The sequence below is a fragment of the Chelonia mydas genome, chromosome 22 (assembly GCF_015237465.2).
Source record: "Chelonia mydas isolate rCheMyd1 chromosome 22, rCheMyd1.pri.v2, whole genome shotgun sequence".
NCBI classification, from domain to species: domain Eukaryota; kingdom Metazoa; phylum Chordata; order Testudines; family Cheloniidae; genus Chelonia; species Chelonia mydas.
Window position 1 is genome coordinate 8443644 of NC_051262.2, and position 13065 is coordinate 8456708.

At 48.5% G+C, this 13065-nt stretch overlaps 1 protein-coding gene across 4 annotated transcripts in view; it reads right to left on the reverse strand.

Annotated features, from left to right (window-relative positions):
- The window catches only part of OPCML (opioid binding protein/cell adhesion molecule like), a 702725-nt gene that overhangs the window by 77410 nt on the left and 612250 nt on the right, over positions 1-13065 (reverse strand). For all 4 annotated transcript variants that reach the window (XM_007066975.4, XM_043533935.1, XM_043533936.1 and 1 more), the window contains one exon: positions 8476-8601. In XM_007066975.4, coding sequence (XP_007067037.2) covers positions 8476-8601 — 126 coding nt within the window. The remainder of the gene's footprint in view (positions 1-8475; positions 8602-13065) is intronic.

The window sequence follows — 13065 nt, forward strand, 5'->3', positions numbered from 1 at the left end:
AGGTTCTTTTATGGCCCCCATTATCTTAGTATCTGAGCAGCTCCCAGTCTTTAATGTAGCTCTGTCAGTACCCCTGTAAGGCAGGGCAGTGCTTTGATTCCCATTTTACAAATGGGAAACTGAGGCACAGACAGGCTAAGTGACTTGCCTACGGTCATAAAATCATAGAAGTGTAGGGCTGGAAGGGACCTCGCGAGGTCATCAAGTCCAGCCCCCTCACTGAGGCAGGACCAAGTAAACACCCCTGACAGGTGTTTGACCAACCTGTTTTTAAAAACCCCTAGTGATGGGGGTTTCACAACCTCACTTGAAAGCCTATTCCAGCACTTACCTATCCTAACAGTAAGGAAGTTTTTCCTGATACCTGACTAAATTCTCCCTTGCTGCAGATTAAGCCCTGCGCCTCTTGTCCTACCTCCGCTCAAGAAGCTCACACAAGAAACCTGCAGCAGAGCGTGCAATTGAAGCCTATTCTCTCATGTCCCAGATGAGGACTTTAACTATTGGACCATCCTGCCTCTCTGCAGCCCCAGTTCAGGAATGCCTCCCTACTCAAGAAATCACTTAAGCACTTTCTTCACTTTGAGCACATGCTCCTATTGAATTCAAAGGGACTTGAGCATGTGCTTAAAATTAACCTTGTGCTTAAAGGCTTTCCTGACATGGTGCCTATGAATGGACATTCAGTAGTTGAAAGAGGGGAGGGGGAAGGGAGACAGAAATACTTTGGAAGAAACATTTGCATGCAGCTAGATTTCCATTGGTCTCAAAACAAATAAATAAAAAAATGAAGTAAAAGGAACAAAAAGCCACCCTCGCCGGCATTTTCAAAAGTGCCTCGTGATTTCTGAGGTCTTAATTTTGGGGTTCCCAACTTGAGAGATTTTTAAAGGGCCTGATTCTCAGAGGGCAATGTGCTCAGGTGAAAATCAGGTCCCTGGAGTTGGACACCCAAAACCAGAGACATGCACGATCACTAGGCCCTTCAGAAAATGAAGGCCTCTGTGTTTAAAGGCTGGGACAGAAACGGACAAAAGACAGGGAGTTAAAAAAATAAAAGCCATAAAAACAAAAGAAAAAAAGATAAAGATATCAGCTGAGTTGAGCGTTGATGGTCAGTCTGACCCTGGAATATCCCCAGCATTCCCTTTGCATCGTGACTTCAATGCTGTATTTCAGTTCCTTGGGTTTTTATGATTTTATGATTTTTTAAATCTTTCCATGTACAGTCTATAAAAAGTGAGTGGAAGCATTTACCAGAAGCCAAGATGCCTTCAAAAAGATCTTCAGGCTTATATAAATATGTATTTAGGATCAACTAAATACATACTGGGGATTTCAAGCATTTGTAAAGATGTCTTTCTTCACTGGTTGCAGAGAGAAATTGGTTTGTGTATTATACAGCCGCACTTGTTACATGTATTGTGTTTTGCACTGATTATGCTTTAGTGCAGATAGTAGTGGTTCTGTACATATATAATACACGTTTTGCTACACATTATCAATGTTTTGTTGTGTGTTTATGCTGTACATATGTCAGTAGATATGTTACATGCCTTTGGCATGAATCAGGTGCTTTGTATAAATTGGAATATGTCTTACACATGTTTTGCATGTTGACATGTGTGTCATACATTAAATTCTTCTCTCAAGTAACACCAGTTTACCTCTACTATATATCTGGTAAATAACACTATTAGTTACTTTAGATTTACACTGGTGTAACTTGAGAGGAATTTACTGTACGACATGCATACCAAAATGCATGTAGCAATTGTTCCAAATTACATAAAGTAAGCATGCCAACACATGTATACAATTCATGCCAAAAGCATGTAACATAGCTACCAATACACATACTGTACAAATGTAGTCCTGACAGTTATGGTATATGTACTATGTTTCTGATATGTTCGTCATACATGCTCTGGTACATGATTCATTTACGTGGCAAGCATTATTCCCATAATTCCACCTACGCTATGCACATATGTACCATGGCGGGATGGGCTAATTTTGTGTTGACTCTCACTCCTTATTCAATCCCATTGGCCCCAAAACTTCCAGATCTGCCTGGCAGTTTAAGTAATAAGTACCCGATCTTTGGCAGTATATTCTCCATGGGCGATTGGGGGGGATACATACAGGTCAGACATGCCAAAGTAGGGTCTGGTAGGATACTGTCTCTGAGGAGAAGCAGGTGATTTACGATGGTCAGTCACAGAGTGACGAGATGAAAGAACAAACCTATTATGCTAAGCAGGAGCCCTGAATACTGCAATAAAGTAGAGCCAAGAGAAAGAGGATCCTGCCGGTGCTTGGAATAGATACTGCACGGCCATGCGCTTACGGCACATGTCTGTAAGATCCGGTCTGACATTTTAGGAGGGAAGAGCTAAAAGGAGGGTTGGTCTCGATGCAAAGCAAGCTGGGGAGCAGGTGCAGGGCTGCCGTGAGGCACAGCAGAGATGACTGAATAGAGCTAGGAGATTTAGAGCAGCATTGCAGGAGAGCCAGGAGCGAGCAAAAGCGGGTGTTACCGCCAGCACAAACGGACTGGGCCGCTGGTCAGCAGCAGCAGATGGACGTATGGCTTTGGCAGCTCCCGTCAGTGGCAGGGAGGCCTTTGTCTGCAGTGCACAGTAAATCAGGTGCCTTCGCTGTAAATGTTTTCACCTGCTCCGTTCTCAACAAGGATGGCAAGAATTACGCCAGCTCCATGGTTCAGTAAGACGCAGTGGGGAAGTATGGTGGTGCGGTCCGGTACGCCGTACCAGTAAGACATTTATCGCCGGTACGCCATACTGGAAAGACACAGGAGGAGCAGACCAGGCGGCCCCATGCCGGCAGCTCCTCCTGTGTGGCTGTACTGCCCCTAGCCCTGCCCCCAGCCCTTCCACACAGCTGCATCTAGCATCTCCTATCTGGAGTCTGTACAGCAGCCCTGCTGGAGGACAGGGCTCTACTCCCCCCTTTAGCTGGTGCAGCATACCGGTAAGAAATGAATTCTGCTTGCACTATCGGTAACAGGAGACAGAGGCTTTCACCTCTAAGAGACTGGCTGGTTCTTGTACCTGTCCCCAGATGAACATTTGGGGGTCTGAGGGAATCAGTCCAGTTCTTGGTCTACAGCAGAAAAAACACTGGCACTTACAGCCCCTGGTTGACAGTCACAGCAGTGTGACCAGCCCTGAATGGGACATGGAGGCTGTATTCCTCTCTCACCCATAGGGGAGTTCTGCCAGGGAAGGGCTGAGACATATTGGCAGGATGTCATGGGGAACACCATACCACACTGCTGATGCTCTTTAGATAAACAGGGAACTTTTGTCACTATAGCATCTTTTATGAGAACTAAACCTACTTAAACAGCTAAAACAACTAAACAGACATTGGGCCAGACTCCCTTCCAGTACATCCCTAAGGAAGCCATTGGGGTGCATAACCAAGGCCAGAATTTGGCTTTATAGACATAGCATATCTAAGAACTGTATCAGTCGTATTACTACTGACGAGTTTTCAGAGCACTGGAAAGGGACGGATTTAGCCATGTAGATTCATGCACGTGGCTGAGCCTCCACACACCTTGTTAATGTATGTCTCCCTCCTTCACGCTTAGCTATACAGAAAGCACTTTGTTACAACTGTGAAGCATCTGTGAGTACAAATAAAGTAGATAATGTGAACTCAGGAGTCAGTGAATCACTGGTCCAACTAGCTCAATACCAAGGCTCTGGCAGTGGTCAGGACCCAGTGTTTTAAAACAAGGTTGCTGCTCCATCCCACTGTATAGATACCTGGCCAATTATGGAACGTTGGGGATAAAGAAGAAGAAATCTTTTCCTGACTCCTGAAGCAATCAGCTTCATCCAGAAGCATGAGATCTGACTAGCTGATATAACCAACTAGCTTATGTAAGTGCAATGCTAAGTCTTTTTAAAATCCACCCACGCTACCCCAATGAGGCTGCTAAAGCTGTCGAGGAGACATCATCTGGGCATCACTGGCCGATTGTAGCCTCGGTCACGCTCAGTAAGAACCGCTGAAGACAGAACCAGGCTTGATTCTCTCTTACATCAGTGTCACCCTGGCATCATTCCATTGAGGTCAATGGAGTTACTCCAGATTTACACCAGTGTGAGCGGGATCAGAATCAGGTTCTTTGGGCTTCCTGACCTTGGGCCATGGCCTTTGTTTGAAAGTGAGACAACGTTGCCATTAGCAGCATTCACTTGGAGAGGAGGCATTCCCCTGCCGCTGCGTACCTGCCTCTTAATGCCTACTGGATACCCAAAGCCAGGCATCAATATCAAATGCATTCCTAACTCCAAAAGCTTCAGATCCACCCGCCCGCATTCTGGCCTGAAAAACACAGTAATAGGAGGAGGAAGAGCAAAACAGCTCAATTAACCCATGAACTAGCCCCCCCTTTCCTCTCTGGAGATGGGGATTGACAAGCAGGGGTCCTATTCTCCTGCTGCAGGATCTGAGCAAATACCACTGCCTGCAATGATGATGATGATTATTTGTACTACAATAACACCTAGAGCTTCCAACCAAGACCAGGGTTTCGTTGTGCTAGACGCTGTACAGAGACATTGTAAAAGACCGCCCCTTCACTGAAGACTCTACAGTCTAGATAGAGAAGACAAAGGTTAGAAGAATGGAAATATTAGAATTCCTGTTTTACAAATGGGGAAACTGAGGCAGAGAGCAGTGACATGAATCACCCAGGGAGAAGAGGAGGTACTTGAACCCAGATCTTCTGAGTCTCAGCACAAGTCTTTTGTACCCTGCCTGGAGAGATCTGGGACCTAAGCTTAGTTACGAGAGAAAGGCTGTCTACACTACACAGCTTTTAGTGACATGGCCGCGTCTCCACAGCCGTACCGCTAAAAGTCGCATCGTGTAGCAGCTGTTTATCGGCTCTCCTGCCGACAAAAAACGTCTACCCCCAACAAGCGGCATTTGAGTTGTCGGCTGCCGACAACGCACTGTTCACACTGGCACCTGTCACGGCAAAACTTGTGTCTTTTGGGGAGGGGCGGGGGGTTAACACCGCTGAAGGACAAACGTTTTGTCATTCAATCGCCAGCATAGACATAGCCAACATTAGTGTGCTGCAGTCAAATACTGCAGTCAAACACATGACACAAAGACACTGCATCGGTCACTGCCGGACAGCTTCCATTTCAGGACTTGGGGGAGAAACGAGAATTATGTTCCACATTAAGAGATGAGATGCAGCTGCAGAGGTGGATGGGCCAGGATAGCAAGGTTTGGACTGCAGGTCAGGACTGTTTTAGATACTTCAGCCGAGCTGGGCGGATGCAGGTTGTACAGTTCCTATTCACGCTATACATCACCTCCAGTCAGCGCTATTAGCCCTTTACTTACAGGAGTTCTGAAATGGCAATGTCCTTTTACTTCGGTTTCCCGCTGTGCTAAGACACGGTGCGTCTTGTGGTGTGAACTGTTGTTAAAAAAATATGCTTCACGATTCATAGTAAAGTGAATGCAGCTGCCAGGCCATGTCAAAGGTACAAAAGCAACATGACGTGTTGATTGCCCATGATTGCTTGTATTTTTAACAGCCCAATGCATCAAAAGGAGTAACTGGAGAACATGCGTGCGTGCGTGTGTGTGCGCGCACATGCGTGGATGTCAACTTACACATTACACATGTGCACATACATTCTCAGTGTTCACATTGGTGGTTGTGACCCTTGGTGCCAACTTGCAGAGGAAACAGGGTGCATAAGGTTGTACAAGGATCCCTGGGTCAGATATTTGCATAACAGTCCACTGAAGGGTGGCATGTGAGGTCTCTGCTGAGAGTCAGTTTCCCACTTGTCGTCACAATCACTGCAAAATGTATGGGCGGATAATGTTTAAGGAGTTATGTACCTATACTGAAAATGATGTTCTTCAGGTCTTGGGGTTACGGCAGATCACTAGGAGGTGACGTACCCTGGAGATGTTCCTATCAGGCAGGAAGTAACTGACACCAATCTCCCTGTCTGGCCACTTGTGTATCAAACGCCTATTTGCATATTGAGCCAGGTGCAAATTGAGAGAGTAAAATCTACAAGAAAGGAATTCTACTGGAAGAAACAAATAGCGGCGGGGGGAGGGGTTACCTGTTTTTGAAAAAGACAAAGGATAAGTCTGGTATATTTTGGAGTGCAAAGCAACACACGGAATCCTTCACCTAGGACAAGGATGGGCAAATTTTTGGCCCGAGGGCAACATCGGGGTGGCGAAATGGTATGGAGGGCTGGGTAGGGAAGGCTGTTTCTCCCCAAACAGCCTGGCCCCCGCCCCCTGACTGCCCCCCTCAGAACAATTCCCCCTGCTCCTTGTCCTCTGACTGCCCCCTCCCGGGACCCCCCACTCCTAACCGCCCCCCCGGACCAAACACCCCATCCAAGCCCCCCGGCTCCCTGTCCCCTAACTGCCCCGCCCCCTGTCCACACCCCCCGCCCCCTGACAGGACCCCGGGGACCCCCAACCCATCCATCCCTCCCCCACTCCTTGTCCCCTGACCGCCCCCTTCCAGGACCCCCATCCCTAACTGCTCCCCCAGGGCCCCACCCTCTATCCAACCCTCCCTGTTCCCTGTCCCCCCCAAACCCTGGGACCCCCCCTCCCAACTACCCTCCCTGCTTCCTGTCTTCTGACCGCCCCCTGCCCCGAACCTCTGCCCCATCCAACCGCCCCCTGTGCTCTGACTGCCCCCGGGACTTCCTGCCCTCCCCCCCGTCCCCTTACCCTTACCAGGGCGCTCAGAGCGGCAGGACAGGCTTATTGGAAAGCCTGAGAGGTGGGCGGGCACAAGCCGTGCTGCCCGCACTGCGGCATAACTGCGGGGGAGAGGGAACAGCGGGGGAGGGGCCGGGGGCAAGCCCCCCCGGCCAGGAGCTCAGAGGCCGGGCCAGATGTGGCCCGCGGGCCATAGTTTGCCCACCCCTGACCTAGGAGGCAAACTGACCATATTCACGTCTCATGAAAGAAGGCTCACAGCCAGCGTGGCTGTGAAGCACTGCAGGGACTTTGGGCGAGCAATTCTCTACTAGACAAGAGAGTATCTGGTTAATTAAATCTAGGCTCTAGAGTGCGTGTTTTGATTTGATTTTGTAATCGTTTGTTTCCAAGACTTCTACTTGCTACAATTTGAATCTCTGTGCTTTGTTAAATAATGGTATACTTGATGTCACTATAAACTAATTTAAGTGCTGTGATTTAAGCGGAGCAGTGATCTAATGTGGAACTGGTAAGCTGGGCTGTCCTCTTTCTTTGGAAGCAGCGGATCAATGAATACTGCAAGTGTCCAGCGGACCAGGGGCTGGACAGTCCAGGGAGATGCTCAGAGGCCTCCGGGGTCGGACTGTGACAACAGGGCCTGCAAGGCCAAGAGGGGAGGCTAGGGTTTGCCATGACCGGTGCTGTTGGGGAGCACACCCACAACAGGCAGACACACACACACTAAGAGCAGGTGTTAGCAAGATGCCACCCAGCCCTGGGTACCACCGGGAAGCTTCACAGAAGTACAATATTCAGTAGGTTTATGAATACACAGAGAAAAACAACCTGTAAAACAACCCGACAGTCAGAGTTCTAAGCAAAGAGTGAGGTCTAGTGGTTAAAGCAGAAGACTGGGAATTGGGATTCCAGGGTTTCATCCCCAGCACTGACTTTGTGTGTATCCTTGGGCAAGTCACTTTGTCGCTCCATGCCTCAGTTTCCCCCTTTGTACAATGAAGGTCATGGCACTGACACTGTGTCTCTGGGGGATAGTGGGGCTTCATTCACTAGTGTCTGTAAAATGCTTCGGGATGCTGGGACAGAAGGGGCTAGCAACATGCAGCCTATTATTGTTATGAATAATAACTCCTCGTCCCTCACCCCATTATGGGAGCGAATCCCTCCCGCTTGCTAAGCAGGAGCTTGGAAGCTTCACCCAGGAAACAAACATCTAAATATTTATGACTTTGTGTTTATTTAGCCTCTTTCACCCACAGACCTCAAAGATTTTTACAATCATTAATCACTTACACCTTGCAGCGTCCCTCAAAAGTAGGCAAGTGCCAGGATCTCCATTGTACAGTTGACGAAACTGAGGCACAGCAAGGTTAAGTAACTAGCCCCACGCAAGTTCCATGATGGCCATTTTACACATGGGGAAACTGAGGCACAGAGGAGTTAAGTAACTTGCCCAAGGCCACGCAGCAAATCAGGCAGAGCCCTACACGGATCCTATGAGTCCTGACTCCTGGTGCCATTCCTTCACTACAATTCCAGGAACACTATCAGGAACCAAGGACTAAGGGCAAAGGTGCATAGAGAGAGAAATACACAGGAAGAAAAACTGAGCAATCCCTCCTGTGGCCAGTCCCCTACTGCATTTGAGTGTATCTGTTCAGAACCATCGCAGACGCCCGAAGTCCCCCTGTCCATCTGAAGGCATCCTCTTACCTTTTCCAGACAGGTGTCTCCATGTCACCGTAGGCTCTGGTCTCCCAAAGGCCAGGCACATGAGAGTTACGCTGCTACCTTCGTTCACCGTGATGTCTGATGAGATGTTTATAATCTGGGGAGGAACTAGATGAAAGAGAGAGAGAGAGGGAGAGAGAATGAGGAGAAATTCATGAGAACTGTGTTTCATCCAATGCTCTGCCATGCACATACACGCGGCGGGATCCCTAATGCTTGGCAATCTCAAGCCTTCCACTCTGGTACAGCACGTCTGAAGTGGCTCAGGGCTGAATTATGCAGGTTCAAAGAGATTGGCGCAAACCACATTCCTAGTGCTTCCCCTACTACGCTTGGGACGTCTCTACTGAAGTGTCAATGCAATGCCAGCTGTTCAAAGGCCCTCCTCATGAATGCTGCCCCCACTCAGGAGCTACAGCCTCATTCCACAGTCCAAAGCACTGACATATTCCACCATCCCAGAAGAGAACCCTCCTACTTTCCAAGTACCCCTGGTTTCTAAAAGAGACGTGCTGGACACTGGAGGAGCTTGGCCATTTGCATCCAGCTGGTTTGCACTTCCCACGGTTTGAAATGCCCTCTCTTTTTGCAAAGTTTTAATAGCATAGAGCAGTCAACTTACTACAACAAATAAACACGACACTGCTACCAAACATTGCTCAGTAGAGCATCGAGGGATTAGCTTAAACAACTGAAACCTGTCTGGGCTCATCACGTAAAGCAAATTTTGTAGTGATCAGAGATGAACCTGAAACAAGCCTCCTGATCTCATCACCATAGAACAAGATTTCACAGCTTGGCCCAGGGATCTCTTCCTGGCAGAATATAACCCCTTGGGATGCTTTTAGGGCCTGATCTAAAGCCCATCGAAGTCAGTGGAATTTCTATGCACTGTGGATCAGGCCCTTACAGTGCTAGCCACAGTTGCTGCCTTTGGGTGGTACATGGGACCCACAAGCACTCTGGGTGCTTTGCAGACAGGTGGGAAGACAGGCTTGTGCCCTGCAAGATTTACAGTCCGCAGATGGTGTTTTAAGAAAGGGGAAAGAGATGGAATGGAAGACAAGATTTTCCCTGCCCCTCCCACCCTTTTCCTAATTATGATTTGGGTCTTTTTTTTTTCTTTAAATGCTCAGCCCACTTGCTCTAAGGTGCTGTTCTTGCTGCTTATGAGCCTTGTCTGTTTGCTGTTGGGTTTGTAACCCAGGTCTGTAAATTTTTAAATTTCCCAACTTGCTTTTTAAATCCTTGTCCATGTCTAGGCGGTTACTGATGTAGCTCTGTCCATGCAGAGAGTTGGATGGGTTTTTCTTTTTTTCAAACCACGCCCTACTGATTTGATATGGGACACAGCCCAGGACCTCAGACACCTGGTATCCTCCCTGCCATAGAATGAGTGCTTGGGAGTAGCACAATTCCCCACCCTACCCACCTGAAAATGGAAAGCCTGAGATGGTCTTTTCAGATGACCCTCTCCCCTCCCAGAGCCCCCATCCTCTTCCACCTCCCTCAGCTATTCACAGAGAAAAAGCACTCAAATCCCTTTCAGCTGTTACCTCTAAACCAGCTATGTGACTCCTTTCTTGCCCTGGGAATTCAGGCCCTGTCTGCTTTGCAGCCTGCCTGCTCCTGGATTCAGTGCCACGCTCCTGGCTGGGAGTCCAGGGCTGCAGCACCACCACAAGTCCTAAGGTTGTGGAGACCACCCCAGAAGACCTCTTCCCACAGCCTAGGCCTGAGGTCATGCAGGGATTATCCCCATTCCTTCATGATCTGAGCACACCAAAGCCATTCCTTTATTCATCGCTGCCTGGCTCTCTAAGAGGCTTGCAATGAAGTTATGCACCTAATGGCAAACTCATGTCTCGCCCAGCAAACACAGCAGCTAGGCACCACACTTCAAAGCTCGCCTGCTTCCAGACCCACCTCTCTCATCAGCAAGCCTCATTTCTGTTTTCCACGCCTCTTAAAGAAACAATGTCCAAAACATTATCCCAGAGAAACCCAAGGCTGAGCCCTCTTGATTTAAGGGAGGGCACTGTCAAGTCTTTCAACACTACCTCTGTAGCTCAAGCTGTAGCAGCTCACGCTTTAAACTCTGGAGGTCGCTGGTTCAGTCCCCACTGTGGCAGTTATTAAAGAGGTAGCTGAAGAAAATGGGGCTTGAGCTGTGTGGAATGAATTTTGTAGGGCAGAGTTTCTCAATGTGGGGGTCAGGTGAGGCTGCTGAGAGAGGGGCGGTAACCACCCTGCCCTTTCCATATTGCTGCGGAGGAGGTGGTCCCAGCTAGACCCTGGCTAGATGGGAGGGAAGTCCTGAAGTAGACAAGGCTTCACGGTAGTAACTGGTTCAGTTCTGCCCTGCTAATTCTAGGGGATAAGCTGCTACCTACGTGTGGTGTCAGGAGCGCCTAGACATTTTGGAGAGGTTATTAATTATGTAGCAATCCAAATAAACAAACAAGAGATTGGCCAGAAAAGGAGCCAGGGAGCTGGAGTGAAGCACTGGACTCAGTTTCCAGCTCGGCCACAGATGCCTTGGCTGACCCCGGGCAAGTCACTCAGGACAAATTTTTCAGAAGGGACCCCTGATGTTTTATGCCCAACCCTGAAGCGCCCAAAGGTGCTAAGAACCCACAGCTCCAAGGAACATCCTGTGAGAGCTGGAAGACCTCTGCCTACCCCCAGGGGTACGCATACCCCTGGCTGAGAGCCACTCCATGTGAAAATTAGGCCCTAAACTTGGGCAGCCCAAGATGGGGTCCCCCAGACTTAAAGGCCACTTTTGAAAACTGGGGCCTTAATCCTGTTTTGTGAATCCCCAAAGTTCAGAAAGGCCAAGAGTTGTACAGAGGAGGAAGCTGAAGCATCATTTGGAGAGAAAGGGAGCGAGTGTGTCTTGTGTGTGTCTTTGGTTTCTGAGCCCTTTTGGGTGCCCACATTTCAAGCTTTTCCTCACAACCATGAGGACTGGGGTTTTCTGTTCGAGAGTCCCTACCATAATCCCGGTGCTGGGGCTGTAAGTAAATCACCAAATATGGCGAGACTCCCGGTAACATTTCAGGGGGTGGCAATGCTTTCTCTCTCTGGACCTCAGTCTGCCCGTATGGCTCTGCCCACAGGGAGCTGGTGAGGATAACTTCCTTCAAGTTTGTGGGCCCCTCAGACACTACAGCAATGAAGGCAAGCACCTAGCTAACCAGGCAGGTTATTCAAAATGTTCATTTAGGAAAGCTTCATTCTGTGATGCTGCAAAGCAGCGGGTGGTTGGAGGGAAGATCTCCTGCCATGTGGAGGTTGAGTTCTGACTCTCCCCTCTCAACTGCTGGGAGCAGGAAGAATTAGAGAGCTGTTCACAATGCCTTGAATTCGCTCGGGGAAAGATCTTTAGTTTTCATTCCCCACTCTGCTGCTGGCGATATAAAGCCTGGCAGATTTAAAGGATGGCTGACATCTCATGGCAAGCTGAAAAACATCCGACGAGGAAATTATTCAGCCCCCTCCATCCTAAATTTTCTGTATTTCTCTTCGCTGGCTCTTTATTACAAAGGACACTGGCGTGAAAACGTGTTCTTCAAGGATTCATCTGTGTCTCTGCTGTTTATTCCCCACCTGAAATCATAATCTCCTGTTTGCGCCTTCACAGCTGGTTGCTATGGAAGTGATTATGTCCTTGGTATCTTTCGCTCCCACCATAAAGCAGGGGAGGAAGAAGCTAGTTCAAGGAGAGGATGAATGGTCTCTGCCAGGGCAGTACTGAAGTCTGTTAAAGGCACTGTATAAGGAGCATGGCATGACTGAATAGTTTTGTGGTTTATATTTAAATGAAGAAGGTTATCCAGGATTACACAGGCCTACATGGAACATAAACTTCCATTTAAGCACAGGTAACTGTGATCCATCCTGCATGGAGGAGGTGACGTGTAAGCTCCACAATCTAGCCCTCGCATGGTATGTTATTTGAGGCAGGGACTGTCTCTTGAATATGAACTGCTCGTAGCACAGCGGGGCCCTGAGCTTGGTTACACCTAACTCCTAGGAAAGCCAGACTCCTTTGAGGTGGCGAGTCTGCCGAGAGGTTTGCATTATGCAGTGCACAGCTAAATCCCCGCCCTTGGGCAGCAGCACCCAGAACCCTGCTGCTTTATATCATGTCATGTCAGCTCAGATCCTGTTATATTTATGATTGCGTCTCGCCCCTGTGTTGTATTTTGTGGAGAGAGATGATAGGGAATGAGAACAAATAATTATGAATTATAGGGATATAAATACATGCCATGATGCTGATGACATCACAAACCACTCGCGCTTTGCTCTGGTGGTTTATAATGATTGTTTCCAGAGCATCTCCTGGCACGTTTATTTATAGCCTTATTCACAGTTTCCCTCATCTTAATGTGCACAAGGCATAGAGTCTGTTACACATTGAAGAAGAAGGGGTTACTTCTTGCCCATCCTTCCCCTGGCATCTCCCTTGGCTCTCTTTCCAGTGTCCGTTGGGCAAGGTACTGGCTTGATGGCTCCGGAGATTGGAAATCCTCTCCCCCCACATCCTCCCGCCCTAACTTGAGT